Genomic DNA, 20,503 nt, shown 5'->3' on the forward strand with positions numbered 1-20,503 from the left:
CTGGAGCATCTTTCCCTTGAATGTGACTAGAGGTGGGTGTGACCTTACCTGTCCAGGTAACAAAAGGAGGAGTCATGCAGCACTCTCTCTCTTGTTCACTTCCTTCTTCGTTGGACCAGCTTTCTAGCTAGGAATGCTCTGCTAGCTATCAGCTAGGAAAAGTACTGGGATTATTTCCCCATATGGGGTAGATCCACATGTACATATTTGTAACAAAGTCTGCCTTCAGGAATTCAACTGTGAACTGATGTGAGTAAACTTCTTTTCTTGACTTTAAATAAGATTGTCAGGTCTTTATTCTTTTAAGAGGGATTAAAGGGAACTTACCAGGAATGTACAATTCGATTTGAAACAGACTGAAGTGTATAATAGTGAGAAGGCTTACATGAGCCTGCAACAAGCTATCTGCTGTGCATGTAAGAAAGGGGAATGTAACTCTGCTACATGAAGGAACTTGCTAGCGCAACTTAAGAAGGATATTAATAAATAATATATCCTCTCCTGCCACCCTGAACATTCCCACTACAATGGTTGGAAATTCCTTCTTCTACATAACTATTAAACATGCAGGAGCCCTGCTCTCTTTTGCTCCTGGCCACCTGATACCCAAAACATGCCAATAAAATGGGCATAAGAAGCACATTGTCAAGGAATAATTCAAACCACTGTCAGTGTTTCATGAAAACTTTAATCCTCATAAAATTAAATTCCAATCATTTTTAATATTCCACATAATCCCATGATTACTCTGGTCCAAATGACAGATTAAGAGTCTTCCCCTTGAAGAATTCATGGGGGTTTAATTAAAGTCATTATTTGCTATAGGATTAATACCTGCATATTTTCTAATGGATGTGTTTAGGAAATCAGGAAGATTACAGCTGTAGCTACTGTGATGCTCTTCAGCTCTTGGGAGGGAAAAAACCCAATCTCATTTGAAGAGTTATTCTGGAAAAGGGATAAAGACAGAACAAAATAAAACACATGCACCAACCCTAGGTAACAAGACTTCTCTTTACTAATAAAATAAAGCATACTGGCAATGTTACGTTAGCACATTCTAAAAAAGAAAGAAAAAAAGGAGAGGTTATAGACTGTTACAAGATCAGAGAGTCCTTATATAAGATAGTACCACCATAGAAGGTGTGAAGAACGTAACAATGGTACTCTTCGTTCCAAGAACAGAAGACTACAAAAAGAAGAAGAGTTCTAAAATAACATAATTTTATCAGAAATACAGCTCTTGGGGGGGGGGGGGAATGAAGAGTGCAAACACTCCTTAGAAAATCTTTCCATTTGGCTGATTCCAAGTAAATTTCTTACTGGAACATGGTGTCTATCGGTAATTATACTGGATAGTTCAAGTGTCCTAGTTTACAGCTTAAAGCCTTCAACAGAGACTAGTTGTCATTCGTTTTCAGAGGAGCTTCCAAGACAGACTGCTAGTTCAACTAACCCACAGCAGTCTCTATTCTGCAGATGGTATTTTTTTTTTAACTTTAGGGTCACTGAACGTCCCTCTTCTGCACGGCATGCTGCTAGCTAAAGACCTGTGCATGATACCTCTGCGGTGCTGCCGTTGCCACTTACCCTTGGTTCCTACACTATCAGTTGTGCCAGAAGTCCATCATCTTGCCCGTTGAGGTTGAATCCTGACAAGACAGAAGTACTGTTTTGGGGAGACAGGAGGCGGGCAGGTGTGGAGGACTCCCTGTCCTGAATGGGGCAACTGTGCCCCTGAAGGACCAAGTGCGCAGCCTGGGAGTCGTTTTGGACTCACAGCTGTCCATGGAGGTGCAGGTCAATTCTGTGTCCAGGGCAGCTCTTTACCAGCTCCATCTGGTACGCAGGCTGAGACCCTACCTGCCCGCGGACTGTCTCACCAGAGTGGTACATGCTCTGGTTATCTCTCGCTTGGACTACTGCCATGCGCTCTATGTGGGCTACCTTTGAAGGTGAACCGGAAACTACAACTAATCCAGAATGCGGCAGCTAGACTGGTGACTGGGAGTGGCTGCCAAGACCACATAACACTGGTCTTGAAAGACCTACACTGGCTCCCAATACGTTTCCAAGCAGAATTCAAAGTGTTGGTGCTAACCTTTAAAGCCCTAAATGGCCTCGATCCAGTATACCTGAAGGAGCGTCTCCACCCCCATCATTCTGCCCGGACACGGAGGTCCAGTGCCAAGGGCCTTCTGGCGGTTCCCTCACTGTGAGATGCCAAGTTACAGGGAACCAGGCAGAGGGCTTTCTCTGTAGTGGCACCCGCCCTGTGGAATATCCTCCCACCAGATGTCAAAGAGAAAAACAACTACCAGACTTTTAGAAGACATCTGAAGGTAGCCCTGTTTAGGGAAGCTTTTAATGTTTAATAGACAGCCTAGAGTGGCTGAGGAAACCCAGTATTTCCCAGTAATCCCCATGACAGCAGCAGCATTAACATGGAACAGGGTTGGGGAGCCTGTGGGCTTCCAGCTGTTGCTGGTCCACAACTCCCAACAACCCTTACTACTGGCCATGCTGCTGGAAGCTATCCAGCATCTGGTGACCCAACAGATGTCATGATACAGGAAGACTGCAGGTGTGGGAACGCTACCATTTATGTATTTTTCAAGAGTGTTTACAAACTGTCAATGCATAAAAAACATACAATGATGCTATACAGTGGTACTTCGGTTCTCAAATGTCTCCGTTGACAAACGTTTCGGAACCTGAACACCAAAAACCCAGAAGTAAATGCTTCTGTTTCCGAAAGTGCCTCGGAAGTAAAACGAATTCCACTGTGTGTTTTTCAATTTTCTCAATCAAATTTGCAGTCAACCCTTTGCGCCTTGATTTTTGAATGTTTCAGAACTCAAATGGTTTTCCAGAACAGATTACGTCTGAGAACTGAGGTACCACTGTGCGATAAAAACATTAAATTTCATAAAATTACAGATAAATAAAAAACTCTTGGAAGTAACAAATAGGCTAAGGGGTAGAATAAGATTATGTGGTAGTAAATATTAAGGATTAGAATAATAATAAAGGAGAAGAGGTTAGTTAATGAAAGGAGTTAATATTTTTAGAAATATGAAGTTGGAGAACTGTTATACAGGTGATATAAAGAAATTCAGATAGAGGGGATTTGAGGAAGTCAGTTATCAATGTTAAGAGATTTAGGTATTTGAAGTAATAATTTTCTTTTGTGTTTAGTTTATTGTCTTTGTTGCGTGTTCTGTTCTGTTTTTTCTTTTCTGTGTGTGTGAAAAATGTGGAAAATCAATAAAAAAAATCGGGGGGGGGGGGGAACATTGTAAAATTACAAGATGCAGAATGAATGACCAGCACAAAATCAAATCATAATGTGAAGCTTCAGATATTATTGTTGTGATGTGGGAGCAAAGGTCATGTTTGCCTACCCTGCGAAAATTACCACAGTGTATTTCTGCTGCATCCACAGACTTTGTCAGGATCCTGGTGACACAAGGAGGCTCTATCTAGACCCAAATTTGTGAAACACTGTTCTAGGTGTTGCAACACCACCAAAGCTTTTCCCATGTTTCATATCTCAAGTTTCCTGTATCACTCCCCTAAAGTCCTCCGCTTCCAAAATCCTGTACAATTAGACGGGGACAGTTTCCAAGTTAAAATATATACTGCAACACAACAGTACTATAATCAACTTGCCATTTCCCCCTCTCCTTGTACCTTTGTGTGTGCACGTGTGTCCCAAATCACTCAGCATGTCTAATGTTCTCAGCAAATTTGGCTATTACCTTCAATTACAAAAGCAATTTTCTCAACATTAAATTGGGAGTACTTGGCACCATGTATGTCCAAACAAAACACTGTTGTCTTATTAGTATATATTCCATTATGTGATATTAGCCTCCAATGTAGATTGCAGAATGCTACTCAGCATGCATTCAGCTCAGAATATGATGGTTGTTGTAGGTTTAGACAAAATAATGGAAGTCACAGTGCTTAGTTTTCCAGGTCAACAGGAACCGAGCAAACTATTTGGAAAGAGTCATCTATGCAGTGTATTGTTCATCCTAGGGTGCCAGATCTGTTACCAGAACATGTCACATTTTGGCAATGGACTAGGAACCATTGTGATTAGGATGGATCTAGATAGATAAAAAGCAACAGCAGCATGAAAATGCAAATAGCAATGACTATGAAATAGCTAACTTTTATTGTGTTCTTTAGTATAGAGCCTATCCAACCCTAAAAGCTCAGAGGATAAATAATGAAATTAAAAAGCAACCACACACATATACAAGAATAAAATACACTGTCTTATCTTTAAGCGTAAACAAGTTCATCAAAACTTTATTTTTAAATAAGTCTTAAAGAGTCTTTCCAACCAGAGTCATGCTTCATCAAGGAACCATCTTGAGTCTCTCTTTAGCTTTTTTGGTTTTCCTGTTGGTAATTAACTAACAAGATGACAGCTTAACTGGGTGTGGGAGGGAGAGGAGGCCCACTAGTGGGACAGAGAAACATTTTTGTTTCTTTTCTTTAAAATAAGCACCATTTTTATTTTATTATTAATCAAGCAAGCGGCCTTCACATGTTCTGCAATGTTGCAAATTTCACTGTCCAAGCCTGGGAAACGTAACTTGGTAAGAAGAGCCTGAGAAAGATACATAAGACAAAAGATTGCTGTGCGCTGAATCAAGGGAACAAATCTAAATGCCTTACTTATTTGTGAAAAAAAACTTTTCCCGGGGGAGGGAAGGAGGAGGAGCGCTGTTTGAGATGAACTGGGAATTAATAAAGCAAAGCACAAGCAACAAAATGGACAAATTTACAGAAGGCTGGTTTCTGCACACACGCCTCTCTGCTCCACCTAGGAGAACAAGAGAAATGATCAGAGCTCAAGGATGCACTCCAGGAAGGCAAAAACAGGGCGCAAAGCAGAGCCAGTGTCTGTGGTGTCGGAAGAAGGTGAGCAGTCTGAGGAGAATTATCAGAGCCAGCTATAGAGGCTTGGAAGTCCTCCACCCCTGGTCTATAATAATAATAATAATAATTTATTATTTGTACCCTGCCCATCTGGCTGGGTTTCCCCAGCCACTCTGGGCGGCTTCCAACAAAGATGAAAGATACACTAAAATGTCACATATTAAAAACTTCCCTGAACAGGGCTGTCTTTAGATGTCTTCTGAATGTCAGGTAGATGTTTATCGCTTTGACATCTGATGGGAGGGCGTTCCACAGGGTGGGCGCCACTACCGAGAAGTCTACACAGTTCATACTCATATTAGATTCCCCCCACCCAGAACACATGAGTAGAAGGTGTGCTTTTATTTAAAATGCATCTCTGGGTTATTTGTGGGTTATTTATAGGAATCCGTTCATCCCCCCCCCAAAAAAAATAGTCTAGCCCCCCACAAGGTCTGAAGGAGGTGGAAAAGGTTGCTGACCCCTGGACTAGGTTTGACCTCTAAATGTTCCCCTAGCGCTCCTTCACACAGCCCGGGAAGCTTCCACCCAGCTTAGGGAGGGAGGTGTGAGGCTCCAATGGGTCCAAGATCCGTCCTGCCATCTTCCCAAAGCTCCCCCCCCCCGGCTTTTGGATGGAGGCATAAGGGCTCCAGCATCCTGTCAGAGCCCTGGCACCTCCTTCACAAAGCCCAGGAAGCTTTTGCCCAGCTTAGGGAGGGAGGCGCGAAGCTCGGGTGCGTGACGTCAGGACATCACACACATAACATAGACCGCCCCATGCCCCTCACAAGCTAGCACCTCTGGCCCTAATTGTTCCCATGAAAAATTTCTCCGCACGCCACTGACACTGGCCTGCAGGCCTGATCTGGCTCGCCAAGCTTTCCCTAGCGGCTGCCAACCTGTTTCAACCTTTCAGGGCTTGCCGATCAGAAGGTTGATGGTTTGAATCCCCGCGACAGGGTAAGCTCCCATTGCACGGTCCCTGCTCCTGCCAACCTAGCAGTTCAAAAGCACGTCAAAGTGCAAGTAGATAAATAGGTACCACTCCAGCGGGAAGGTAAACAGTGTTTCTGTGCGCTGCTCTGGTTCGCCAGAAGCAGCTTATTCATGCTTGTCTGCGGACAAACACTGGCTCCCTTGGCCAGTAAAATGAGATGAGCGCCGCAACCCCAGAGTCGTCCATGACTGGACTTAACGGTCAGGGGTCCCTTTACCTTTACCTATGTCCTGTATGCAGGGCTTATTCTAGCATGCAGCAGGACACTACAAAAGGGTGAGGGGTGGGGAGTGTGCTGGCTGCTTGCGCATGGGACGGAGGGGAGCTTAGAATAAACCTTGTGTCTGTGGTGTATGTGCAAACCTTCATGTGTAGAATGTGGATGACCACACTCAACACTGGAAGGTTAGCTGCCCCCCCAAAAAAGGCTTTCAATCCCTGCTACAAAGCTACAAACAGCCCCCATATTACCTTGCCACCTCTCCCAATGTGATTTACAGTAGTACCTTGGGTTAAGTACTTAATTCATTCCAGAGGTCCGTTCTTAACCTGAAACTGTTCTTAACCTGAAGCACCACTTTAGCTAATGGGGCCTCCCACTGCTGCTGGGCCGCTGGAGCACGATTTCTGTTCTCATCCTGAAGCAAAGTTCTTAACCTGAAGCACTATTTCTGTGTTAGCGGAGTCTGTATCCTGAAGCGTATGTAACCTGAAGCGTATGTAACCTGAGGTACCACTGCATTTACAGCCTCTGAGCCTGGCTAAGGGGGAAATGCATCCAAAATAGACTGTAGGGTGTTTCTATGGCTCAGAAGAAAAATATAAAACACATCCCACCTACCGATTTGCCCAGGCTAATACCCCCAAAGCAGTATTTGAGGGCACCAGGTTGCTGAAGGATGATTTAGCACAATGTTCATAGATGATGGGATTCAAGAAGAGCAGCTTTGTCCAAATATTTTTTGTCATTCACCCACATAGAGCAATGCAGACTGGCAGAAAGAACAAATGCCTAACTCCATTAGTCTGTTGATAAAAGGTTCTTGGGCCTTTGTGTCACACGGCTCTTTCAAGTTGAGGATTCAACTTTGCTTGTGAACCCAGGTGGGTATCGTTGCAGTCCTCTATATATGTGAGGCTTTCATGAGCAAAGAATGCCACTTGAAGAAGACAACACTTCTGCACAATTTATTTCAGATGCATATTTATAGTTTTCAGAAGCTCTGGTCCCGGTCTGCTTTACACAAAGTTAAACTACTTTTGCAAGTTGACAGGAAGACTTAAGAATTATATTGCCTACAGGGTCTTACCAACTGAGAATAGAAAGGGTAGAGAATATCAGCATAAACTGTATATTCCCCATCATAATTTGTTATCTTTCTAAACAGTGCAAAGCAAATGGAAGTGGTTCCCCTTTGTTCCTGTTCTAGTTAGATAAGCCATGGAAACACATTTTGACATCAAGAGGAAAAACGTGTGGAAATTTGCCATCAGATATATTTTCGGAGACCTTTATTCCAGTATTTTCAAATCAGAAGCGCACAGTTAATTAATAGAAACAGAAGGAGATGTGTGGGAGGCAACAGGTTTAAAAAGTTAGTTTGGGCATCTGACAGGAAAGGACAACTTTATTCTAGGGAGCATAGTTGGACCATAATCCAGACAAAAGACCCATGCAAAACAGGTACATGTGTAAATTTCTGCTACTAAAATAAATAGAATGTAAAGTGTTTTAATTTAGAATGATGCACGATGGACACCCGCCCCTGCAATGTTGGGTGCAATTCGGCACCACTGCATTAATACTATACACACACACAAAGATAGGCTTGGTTTTGCAGCTGTTTTGCCCTATTCATTTAACATTTGTCTTAAAACAGCAGAAAAAAAATCCATGGGGAATGTGACCTTCAATGGTTTTCCTAGTTAAATGAATCTGCCGCTGATGTCTTGTTTTATATTGTTATTAACCTCCGCTTCTGTTATTTTTTGAGCTGTTTTGTAACTGTTTTCTCTATATCACCTTGAGACATATGCAGAAGGTGATTAATAAATAACAACAATAACAGCAGTAACTGTCATGATGGCTGTGTGCTGTCTTCAGTATCAAAGGTGATTTGCTTCTGAGCTCCAGTGGCTGTGAATTGTGAGTGTCGTGCTGCTTGTGGTCTTACCATGGGCATCTCGTTGGCCCCTGTGAGAACAGAATGCTGGACTAGATGGGCCTTTGATCGATCCAGCAGTATTATTTCTGATGGCCTGGGATTCGGACTTGGATGCTGAACCTGAGGGATCCCAGCCTGCACAGGATCCCCCAGAACCAGCTGAGCCAGGGTTGGGGCATGAGCCTGAAGGGTCCTCACCTGTGCTGGATCCTCAGGTGCAGGCATCAGCTGAGCCTGCTCTGGCTCCTGAGGTGATGGAGGACCCATTGCCTGCAGGTGCTCCACTCTCAGCCCCGTCAGAGGAAGCTGAGGTTGCCTCTGGGTCCGGTAACCCTCCAGCCTCTCCTGAGCTGCAGAGCTCAGGGCAGAGAGGCAGAGGGAACTAAGTTCCCGCAGGAGGAGTGCTCGCCTCCAGGCCAGGAGAGGCGAGTCACCAGAGGGTCAGGGCCGCCCTATGCCTCGGGGCAGATAAAAGCTGGCCAGCCCCAGTCCCAAGTTGCGGGAGCAACATTGTTGGTTGCTAGTTCCTGCCTGAACCCTGTCCTGCTTTTCTGCCAGAGCTCCTGACCCGCCCTGGCTCCCTCCCTGCACCCAGCTTCAGCTACTCCGGACTGCCTCCACGTTGCACTTTTGACCACGGACCGGACTTGGACCTCGCCTCTCGGGTAACCCACGGGACCAGCAGCCTATTCTTATGTTCTTGTCTCATTGGGAAAGGTGGAAAGTAAATGTCAGAGGCAGCATGTCTCTGAATACTGGTTGCTGGCAAATGCAAGCAGGAGTGTGTTGTTGTGTTCATGCCCTGCTTGTGAGCTTTCCATGGGCAACTGGTTGGTCACTGTGGGGAGAAGGGTGACTCCTTATATTCTTACCAACTTAGATAAACTACAGAGGATAGTTTTCATTATCACAATTTCTTGCATTTGTCTTTAAAAGAGTTACGTTTCATAATAATTAATCACTCTTGCCCATAATGAGGTGATGATGAGAGTCCAGTTTGGGGCTTGGCTAACTGGAAACGTAGCAGTAGCAGCTCAGTGGTTTTGAGGTGGATATTCTAACAAATCTATGACTTTGTTTCATCTATTATCAACTAAACAAACTGTGAAGCAGCCAGAGGCCATGGCCTCCTCCTGTATCAAGGTGTATTGGTGACGAAGAAGTTTTATTATTAATAGAAATGTGTCTTAAGAAAGCCTGTTCCTGAAAAACTACTTATTACTGGGAACATCGAGTCCATGTCTCTTTTGAAGATCTTCAGCACTACTGATTTTCAGCTCATAGCTGTGTATCGCTACAAATAAGCCAGTGAGTAAGCCATTCCCGAGAAAGATCAGTTCAAAGGCAGAAAAAACAAGCAAGCTTTAGATTCATGAGTGTGTGGTAGACTGAAGGCAAACCATACCTAAGAAATCCTACTTATGCCTATTTAGGACTGGAATGAGGGACACTTATTTGTACTACAGCAGAATTCCCCAAACTGGTGTCTCCTCCAGAACCTTTGGATGCCAACTTCCATCACCCCCAGCCAGCATGGCCAATCGCAAGGGGTGACAGGCAGTGGCATAGGAAGGGGTGTGTGGTAGGTGCGGGCCGCCCCGGGTGTCATAACTGAGGGGGGTGACAAAATGGCAAAAATGAACACGGTTTTCCCAAAAAAACCAAACTGGGCTCACAATACTTTTTTTAAAAAAATAACTCCCGCACCCCCCTTCCTACACCACTGGTAGCTAGGTGAAGCGGGGAGCACTGGACGTCACACCGCGGGACCTGCAGTGTGCCAGAAATACACGTCTCTCCTGATGGGGAGGGTGGACTGCTTGCAAGCTCCACGCTGCTTTTTTTTTGAGCAGCGCGGGGCTTGCGTCTGCCCACTGCCTCAGCTGCCCTACAGCTGAGGGGGAGGCTGCAGAGAGGCGCCACGCAGTGTGCCCTGCCTTTGCTTGTCCCGCTCCCATGAGCAGCTTGTCCCACCCCTGGCTGCAGGATGTGCCTCATGCTGCACCGGGCACCCGAGTGGCTAGCTAAGCCGCTGGTGTCAGGTGTTGCAGTTCAAACATCTTGAAGACAGCAGAAAGAGGGGGGTTTGCCCTGCCAGACTTTAAACTTTATTATGAATCAGCAGCCTTCTGCTGGTTGAAGGATTGGCTACTTCTTGAGAATACAGATATTTTGGATTTAGAAGGGTTCAACAATACCTTTGGGTGGCATGCATATTTGTGGTATGACAAGGTTAAAGCTCATAAAGCTTTTAAAAATCATATTGTCAGGAAAGCATTGTTCAATGTCTGGATCAGGTATAAAGACTTGTTGGAAAACAAAACTCCTAGGTGGTTATCCCCAATGGAGGCAAAGGCTGTGAAAAAATTAAATATGGAGTCCAAATGGCTGAAATATTGGGAAATTGTGGAACAGGAGGGGGATAAACTGAAATTGCAGAGTTATGAGAAACTGAAGGACAAAGTGCGAGACTGGCTCCATTATTATCAAATAATGGAGGTGTTTAAGTCCGATAGGAAAAATGGTTTCCAGGTGGAGAAATCGAAATTGGAGACAGAACTGTTAGAACCCAAAACTACTAAGAATTTGTCAAAAATGTATAACTTGCTGTTGGAATGGAATATGCAGGATGAAACAGTTAAATCAGCTATGATCAAGTGGGCACAAGATATTGGTCATAACATTATGTTTGAAGACTGGGAACGGTTATGGACCACCGGTATAAAATTTACGGCATGTAATGCCTTAAAAGAAAATATTATGAAAATGATTTATAGGTGGTACATGACCCCAGTCAAGCTTGCAAAAATATACCACTTGTTTGACAATAAATGCTGGAAATGTAAAAAGACTGAAGGTACATTTTTTCACCTTTGGTGGACGTGCCTAAGGATTAAGGCTTTCTGGGAGAAGATTTATAATGAAATGAAAAAGGTACTTAAATATACCTTTCTAAAGAAACCAGAGGCCTTTCTCCTGGGTATGGTCGGCCAATTGGTGTCAAAGAAGGATAGGACTTTTTTCATGTATGCTACAACAGCAGCAAGAATACTTATTGCAAAGTATTGGAAGACAGAAGAACTACCCACCGTGGAAGAATGGCAGATGAAAGTTATAGACTATATGGGACTGGCAGAGATGACTGGCAGAATCCGAGAACAGGGGAGACTGCAGAAGAAGATTGGAAGAAATTTAAAGATTATCTTAAGAAATATTGTAAAATTATTGAATGTTAAGATGATGCTGATTCTGAAATTAAGGGGTTGCTAGCTGTAATCATTATGTAATATGGAAAGAATTTTTAAGAAGTTTAATCAAAACTAAGGGAAGGATTTGTTGAAGACAAACTAATTAGAGAATGGAATGCAGTAAGGAGAGGTACGAGGAGGTCGGGAAAGTTATTTTCACGAATATAAGGGAATGAAATTATACATGTGATTTCTGTTTGTTTTTATTTTTGATTTTCTTTTTTCTTTTTTATACTTTTTGTGTCTTTTTTGTGTCATTTTTGTGTTTTATAAAACTTGTGAAAATGCTAATAAATATCTTATTAAAAAAAACAACAAACATCTTGAAGACAGCAGTTTGGGGAAGGCTGTTCTAGAGTGTTTTGATTGATTTTTGTTGAGACCACTTATCATTAAGTAATTGAACAATTTGATTTATATTCCATTTTCTTCTAGGGAACTCAAACCAGCATATATCGGCTTCCCAGATGGTGTCCTATCCAGGCATTCAATTGTATTAATTGTTTTGATGAATTTGTTGTGTTTGCTTTACTTATATGTTTGATATTATAGTGTTTTCAATGCTACAATGATTACTGTGAGCTCAACATTTGTTGTTGGAAAAGCAGAATACAAATGTTAAATCAAATAAATCCATATCAGCCCCATTTAGCTTCAAGTAAGATTGCTATACAGTGTGCCTTCAGATCATGTCTTGGAACTAATTTAAAATTTTAAGGAGAGGTTTATTAATCACTTAAATTGTGTAGTCTTATTAAGTGGGCTGGTTTGGGCATAGCAGGTAAAAAAAGGTAAAGGTAAAGGACCCCTGGACTGCTAAGTCCAGTCAAAGGCGACTATGGGGTGTGGTGCTCATCTCACTTTTCAGGCTGAGGGAACCAGCGTTTGCCCGCAGACAGCTTTCTGGATCATGGGGCCAACATGACTAAACTGCTACTGGTGCAACAGGGCACCGTGACAAATGGCAGAACGCACTGAAACACCACTTACCTTCACACTGCAGCGGTACCTATTTATATACTTGCACTGGTGTGCTTTCAAACTGCTAGGTTGGCAGAAGCTGGGACAGAGCAACGGGAGCTCACCCCGTTGCGGGGATTCGAACCACCGACCTTCCGATCAGCAAGCCCAAGAGGCTCAGTGGTTTAGACCACAGCACCACTTGCATCCCCTTAGTAAGCCATGCTTTATAAAATCTCATCTGCATCTCACTTTGTGGTTTGGAGTAAAAGATTAAACCAGTCCCCTGGTTCAGATGTGTATGTAACGTATACTTCAGCCCACATAAAAGAGATTTCTACCCAGCACCCAGCTTCAAAAAAGTATTCCAAACAATAAAAAGCAACCCACAGTGGCTCAGCATTAAGTTTGAATCCCTGCAAAGCAGTGTTCTACAGATGCCATCATTCACTGATGACTATTCTACACAGGAAATGAGGTGCCTGGTGGCCAATTTCATTGAAATGTCTCAAATTACAAATACATTAGTCCCTGTATGGCATTAAAAAAAACAAAAACCTTATGTAAGTGTGCTTGCTGTCTTCTCCGTTTTGCAGCAAATTCAAATTCTGCAATTGTCTTCTAGAGCAGAAATAGTCTATTTAAACAACAACAACAACAACTGTGGGATGGGCCAGTTCATGACTTTGCTACCAGCCCTGGGGACCATCACTTGACTACGTAAGTTGCTTGTGATAGCACACCAGACCCTAAGATAACTGGGAGCAACAGCCACTGCAAGCAGCAGAAGGTGGTGTAAGTCATTGCTGAAGGGGTGAAGAGTAAGAGGCTGGCTTAGCCTTCACTGCAAAAACTCAGAAGGTTTGTGATGGAATGTGTGTTGGTTTCCAATTGGAAAATCAGTAAAGCTTCAGGTTTTCTTATTTTAACCTCAGATGTGGCACCTGCAGACCTCCCGAGAATCTGTCCTGTCTGCACTGTCTTGATGTTCATTTCCATGAATGACACTAAAGGCTCATCCACACTAGGCTTCTGCCCCATACTTTCCACGCACAGACCTGTGTTTCCTAGTCCCAGCGTAGGCATTCCCCCGCCCCCCACTTTCCCCAGGAAAATGCACTCTTTAATGCTGAATCGGAGCAAATGACAATTTGGGTTTCTGCAGAATGCCAAGAGCGTCAAATAGTTGGTTTCCATGAGGAAGGTAGCCGGGTGTGGGTGGGTGTGAAGAGAACCCTGATACAAACCAGAAAAGCATGGTGGGAAATCGAGTGTTGATGAGTCCTTACAAGCACCAGTCAACATCTCTTGCATGGGTGAAGCTGAAAAGCAGCCACCATTTAGGAACATAAGAAGGGCTGTAGCTCAGTGGTAAAGTGCACACTTTGCACAGAAAAGGTTCCAAAGTTCAATCCCAGGCATCTCTAGGTGGAGAAGAAGAGTTTGGATTTGATATCCCACTTTATCACTCAAAGCAGCTAACATTCTCCTTTCCCTTCCTCCCCCACAACAAACACTCTGTGAGGTGAGTGGGGCTGAGAGACTTCAGAGAAGTGTAACTAGTCCAAGGTCACCCAGCAGCTGCAGGTGGAGGAGGGAGGAAGCGAACCTGGTTCACCAGATTACAAGTCTACCACTCTTAACCACTACACCACACTGGCTGTCAAGAGCTATAAATGCTCTCAGCCTGATACTCAGGAGAGCCTCTGCAAGTCAGTATCCCCAGTTATAAGCTAGATGGCCCAATGGCAGAGGCATACTCGGGGTCCCTTGTGCCCTTGGCAAAGAGCTATACTGGCATCCCTCCTGCCCGCTGAAAGAAAGAAGCAGGCAAGGTTGCCTGGATAGGAGGAACGTGCTCCCTGCCTAGAAGTCACTCCAGTGAGTCCCGTTGTCCCCTCCAGCAGCTTTTTCTGCTGGAGATCCTGGAGGATTCCCTGAGCTGAGGGAGAAGGAGCTCCAGGTGTCATGGGAGGACTCCCAATGCTGCACCCCGCCTCAGGCCTACACCCCCGGTGGGGGCTGGTTTCGCCAACCCCTAGGTACACCTCTGCCCAATGGTCTAACATGGTATAAAGCAGTTTCTTAGATTCCTGCAGGATCAAAGGTCCAACCTAAGATGCTTCTTAGGAACTTACAAGCAGAACTTGAAGGCAAGCAGCCTCTCCCTGTTGTAGCAATTGGTGTTCAGTGGCATGCTGTCAGAAACAGTTTATCCATCTTATATAAAACAGGGATAGGGAAACCCAACAGCAGCACCCCATGTTGTCATTTATGACTCCCATCAGCACCAGCTAGCATGGGACAAATGGCCAGGGATGATGGGAGCAGTAGTTCAGCGACACCACAGCAGCCACACATTCCCCATCCCTACTATATGAAATTCATGAGTCCATTCTCCCAGTGCAGATCCTTATGCAGCCAAAATGGCACAATCCATTCACAAGAAGGAGGTACCAGCTGGCTCAGGGAAACCCAGAAGTTTGCAGAAGTAAACTATAAATAAATCGTTTTTAGCAAGGAAAACAAAGGGGAGATCTTTCAGTGAGGGCTGAACATGCTCAATGGATATTGAATGCTAGTAGATTGCGGAGGGGAGAATGGAATATCCTGAAAAATGGCAAGGCTGGCTGGCTAGAATTCTGAACAGGACCTCTCCTGATAGCAGTGGCGTAGTGTGGGGGGTCAGGGGGGGGCCGGCCGCACCGGGTGCAACATCTGGGGGTTAGGGTTAGGGTGCGCAAATCCACGGGTTAGGGGGTGCAAATTACTTGCCTTGCCCCGGGTGCTGACAACCCACGCTACGCCACTGCCTGATAGCAGGTCCCACTTTTCATTGCCAACAGCCATTTACAGGGCTTTCCCACAGGAGTTTGCATAATTCACTTTCCATACTGAATCCAGCCATTAAGTAGGTTTTTACATTCACACCTCCCCTCAAATGCAGGAAAAGGAAAAGCGCTGTCAGTGTCGTGAGTGAAAAGTAGCCCCAATACACCAGCAGCTTAAGTGGGATGTCTCAAAGACATCACCTATGCACACCAGACTGTAAATAACCCAAGCTATGAAAGAAAAGGTGTGCTGTGTATAAAACAACCTGTGGAGCTCACTGTCAAAAGCAGAAAACTGCACAGCTGAGATACTTTAAAAGTCAATCTCATCCGCTAAATGCTATTATTACAGAGACTTGTCAATTCGGTTAACGTCAAAGCTTGTTATATCATAACACAGCTCGTCAAGGAAAAATATTTTCAAATGCTTGGGATGGGAAATATATTTTGGAGGATTTATATCCTGGGCCTCTCCACATATGGTCTCAATAATATAAAACAATGCAAAAATAAAATGTAGTTATAAACATCTGAACAAATCCATTTCTCATGTAACACGCCCCCTCCCCCCCGGAACGTTTTCACAGGTTTCACACCTCTAGGCAGCTGAACTAAAGTTCATGCACAAAGGCAAAAACAGAACCAACAATGAAAACGGATCAAACTAGTCATTGCTAACGTACAGTTAATAAAGGAATAAAGGAGCTTGGTGGTACTTCAGGGAAATATTATAAAAAAGCAAAACATACAGCAGGTGGACAGAGCCTAGAGAGAAGGAAGGAAGGAAGGAAGGAAGGAAGGAAGGAAGGAAGGAAGGAAGAGTTACTGGAAAATTGACTTGCATTGCCAATGCAGAGGCATTAAAATTGGACTTCCCAAAGTGAGCCTGACTTTGCCCTAGCGAGATGCAAGTGAGATCCTTTTCTAAGCACAAACCCCTCCATGTAGATATGACAATAGCACAGGCATGTATTTTAGAGCATACCCAGTCCATCACAGCTTCCAACACTGAACTGTGAAACGCACATGTGCTTTTTACTCGCCCCCCCCCCCTCGTACATTACCGTGTTTTCTGATTTGGAAAAGTGCTCGCAAGTAACTCAAAGCCTGAGAGAGATGCCCTTTCTTGGCAATGGAGGAAGAGAAAAGGGAGAGGCAGGCAGAGAAGAGGCGCGACCGTGCGCTTCCCTCCGCGGCTTTCTCCCACTTACCTATGGTGGAGACCACGGTGCTCACGAAATAAAAAGCCCCCGGGAAATCCCACCGGGGCAGCGTGTTGTTGATTCGGATGCCGGCCACGTAGGCGCCCTCGTACTCGCGCAGCAGCTCCTGCAGCTCGGCCGGCGTGAGGTTGAACCTGAGCGAGAAGTTCTCCAGCCTCTCCAGCCACTTCTCCTGCGCTCGCAGCTCCGTGGGCCGCTCGAGGGCCGAGAAGACGGCCGCGCCGCACAGCAGGTACGAGACGATCAGGACGGCCAGGAGCGCGAAGCGGGCGTTGTCCTCGTTGAAGGCGTACAGGCCGGGCGCGGGGCAGCAGCACACCCCGCGGCACCCCATCTCCGCCCGACAGCGCGCCCTACCGGTGCGCCCCCAGGCGGCCCATCTCACGCGATCCGCCGCAGGCAACTCGTCGGGCGGGCGGACTGGCTGCCGGTTTCCAGAGCCTGGCGGCGGCGGCAGCAACAAACCACGCGATCCTCGACGGCGAGCGGAGCCCCAGGACTCCCCGAGGAGACTGTGGCAGAGCAGGGCGCCGAAGCGAAAGGCCACGAGGGCATCGCAGGGGTCCCGTCCGTGGAGCCGACGAGCCTGCCTTGGATGGAGTTCAATGGTCACCCGAGGCAGAGAGGGGTGGCTGGGTGGGTGTTTGGGAGGCTTGCTCCCGAGTAGTACCGCCCGCTCGCAGTCGAGGGCTCTTGCAGTCCCAACCTCCGCTCCTAAAGACCTTGGAGAGGTAGTTCTCGTCGCGGTCCGCCCGCCAGTTTCTTTTTCCGCCGGGATCTACGGAGCACGTGGCCCGGCTCGCGATTGAAAAAACACGAACTCCGCCCCGAAGTTCAGCTTTCTTGGGAGTCGTCGTGCGCGCGGCGCCGGAGCCAGCTTTCTGCAGAGAGCCTCGCCAAACACGACGTGATTCAATAGGAACTAGGGAATGTTTCTCTGATCATGTGCAGAGCGCATTTCTCTCTCTCCAGCGAGCCAACACAGCCCGCGCTGACCTGTCCCAAGCGTAGATCAGGGACGGTTTCAGCCCCGGCATCTTTTATTCGGTTTCACCCTGAATCCACGACGGGTTTTTTCTCTCCCCCTCCTCCTCCTGTGTTCCTCTCCAGCCCCCTTAGGCAGCTCCCAAGACCTGCGCCGGGGTTTAAGGCAAGGGCAGCTCCGCCCTCCGACGCCGCTCTCGGAGCTCAGCCTCCCCAAGACCTTGAACTTGCGGCCAACTCCTCTAATGACCTGATCCGGGCGCGGGAAGAGCTTCGCCCCCTTGCGCCTTCCCACCTCTTCCACTTGAAAAGTCGGACGCCGAGCTCGTTGCTCTTCCGAGCGCGCAGCGCTAGGGGCAGGCGAGGGGTTGGGGAAGGAAGCGGACCCCTTTCTCGCCCTGTTTGGACTCAGGCGGCGGCAGGGAAAGACTCCGGGGACTGACCGTGGTCCCGCGCGGATGGATGGAGAAGATAGTTGCCTGTGCCATTTCACACCTGGCGGAGATGTTCCTAAGGAGATGCCCAGATGAGATGCTCTTCTTGGGAAGCCCAGGCAAGCAGGACTGTGCTACTCGCGGCCAGCCAGGCGCGATCTCGTCCCTTATTGCAGCCGGTCCTCGCGGGCAAAACAAGCTTAGCAGGATCCTGCCTCCGCCTCCGCGCTGCTAGAGCCCCGAGGGGACCAGCTTGTCTCTGGATCGGTCCTGATTCGGCCGAGAGAGATTTCTGCGGGGCGCCTTTGTTACGCCCGAGAGGGTCTTTGAGTTGAGAGAGGCTGCAGGAGCAGGTGCCTTCAAGCCCGTGTTTCTCTCCCCCAGTAAAGTCCCGGGATCCTCCAGCCTCCCAGCAGCTTGGAAACGGAGGACTGCGATTCGTTTAACGATGTAACAAATGCAGTAGTTAGTCGGGAGATTGCTGTATTCAGCTGCTGACACGCTCCAGTTTTAAAGGTCGCTAGACTCTCTGCCTTCTGCCTGTCTCTGCTTGATGCGTTATTGCCAATTCCAGCCCAACTTTCCTCCAAAGGTCTCAAGGTGGCCTCCCCACCACGGTTTTGCACTCACAACATGATAAACCTGGAAGCCAACCAATGATGAGGAACCAGTAGCTCTTACAACAACAACAACAACTTATTACCTATACACAGCCCATCTGACTGAGTTGCCCCAGCCATTCTGGGCAGCTTCCAACAGAATATAAAAACACAGCAAAACATCAGACCATTAAAAGCTTCCCCATACAGGGCTACCTTCAGAAAGTCATATAATTGTTTATCTCTTTGACATCTGACGGGAGGGTGGGTGCCACTACCGACAAGGCCCTCTGCCTGGTTCCCTGTCACTTCACTTTCCCCAGTGAGGAAACTGCCAGAAGGCCCTCGGAGCTGGACCTCAGTGCCAAGGGAAGTGGAGATGCTCCGTCAAGTATGCAGGACCAAGGCCGGATTACATATTCCGTTATCCCTAATTTAGGAATGCAGGATGTACTTTTGAATGTAGCTTTTTACATGCTTGCTCTGTGCTGGATCCAAAGCTGTGACTAATGGATAAATAAGATATTTGGTGATGTTAATGCTGTGAGCCGCCCCTGCCCCCCCAACTGGGCAATCTTATACTCATGGTGTACATATGTGCAAATAAAACCATATATCCTAAAGACACCACAGTCTCCACTGGTCTTCATTCCAAGGAAAGCAAACCTTGGAAAAGTGCTGGCACCTGGAGTCTCTCACTATTCACAGTATTTATTGTGGCATAAGCTTTTGTGGATTTGAGGCCACTCTTACCAGATGCACAAAATTGGTGGTGCTAGACTTTGAGGTCAAAGTGCAGGGACCCACCAAGTTGGTTTTTTTTAATTTTCAAAAACTTTTTATAGGAAGAGGGCAATGGGCCAGGCACATCCATGGCTGCACATGCTCATTTTATTATTTTTACTTTAAATACTTTTTTCCTGCAATGAAGTGTTGCTTATGCCACGCTTATGCTGCCATCAGGGCAACAAGATGTAAACCCTCATTTGATCACTATAGTTATAATAGTCCTGCGATATTTTTGCAAACTGGTTTGTGGGCTGTTGCTTTTGCTCTATGTATCAGGAATGTAGAAGCAGTTATAAAGCACAGAAAGATAATGGAGAGGTAGGAGGAGAAAAATGTTAGCTGTGGGCTTTACAGCTAAAGAACACATAATGGCCTTATCAAGATCCTTTATGCAGCTAAATCCAGGGAATAAAATTACCTACCGGTAGTTGTTATCCTCAATTAGTAGCTCTATATGCACATGGGTGTAGAGAATGGACTGTAAATAGTGAAGTTAAATGGGAGTGAAATGTGGAAAATAACAGCTTGGGACAATTACATTAAAGATTAAGTGTATGCAAAATAAGCAGTGACTATTCACAAAAGCAATGACTGGTAATTTAAGAATTATTTAGTAACCACACTTATAATTCTGCTTTTCTATCAGTGCACAAAAGGTGGTTTATAGACAAAAGTAATGCCTTGCATGTCAATACAAAGGATATGAAAAGCAGCAGCGACAGGGAGGGAATAAGCAAAATTCTGGTCCAAACTTTGGCATGTAACTATTATTCCAAATCCATCTTCCTCTCTTCTTCACCATCCTGTTTGGATCACAGCATGTGTTATGAGAGACTTTTCACAAATGTCAGCTGTCTGCAAAGTTGCAGGAATACAAAGCTTTACAGGATTGCATATACAAACTTCCTGCTCCAGTACTTTGGCTTTTATATGTATATATATATATATATATATAGAAATGGGATCAAAGATAGCTACATTTAATAATATGAAGTTCCTTTACATACCAGAAGAGGGGACTCATATTGTGAACATGGCCCATTACCATATTTCCTCACCAGGGGATGGAAGAGTGGCGGATACATTTCAATAAATAAGAGTTTTAAAACATTGGCCTGAATTCTCTGTCAGCAGAACTCCTGGTTACAAAATATTACCATCAGCAAAAGAGGGGGGGGGGGATTTTTGCCAGGTTCCCTCTGTAGCCCCTTGGCCCCCTAGAAAGCTACTTCAGATGATGGGGTAACTGCTGCCACACCCAGATGTGAGTGGGGGAATACAAAAATTGTCTGCCTCCTGCCAGTAGATCATCTTGGCTGTGAAGATGGTCCTGGA

General features: G+C 45.7%; 1 protein-coding gene across 1 annotated transcript in view; it reads right to left on the reverse strand.

The window, feature by feature from the left end:
* The window catches only part of KCNK13 (potassium two pore domain channel subfamily K member 13), a 57,743-nt gene extending 38,845 nt beyond the window's left edge, over positions 1 to 18,898 (reverse strand). Inside the window, exon 1 of the mRNA XM_083736769.1 lies at positions 16,351 to 18,898. Coding sequence (XP_083592895.1) covers positions 16,351 to 16,696 — 346 coding nt within the window. The 5' untranslated portion in view covers positions 16,697 to 18,898. The remainder of the gene's footprint in view (positions 1 to 16,350) is intronic.
* Between the last annotated feature and the right edge of the window lie 1,605 nt (positions 18,899 to 20,503).

The sequence above is a fragment of the Podarcis gaigeae genome, assembly GCF_964106915.1.
Source record: "Podarcis gaigeae genome assembly, chromosome: 1".
Lineage (NCBI taxonomy): Eukaryota > Metazoa > Chordata > Lepidosauria > Squamata > Lacertidae > Podarcis > Podarcis gaigeae.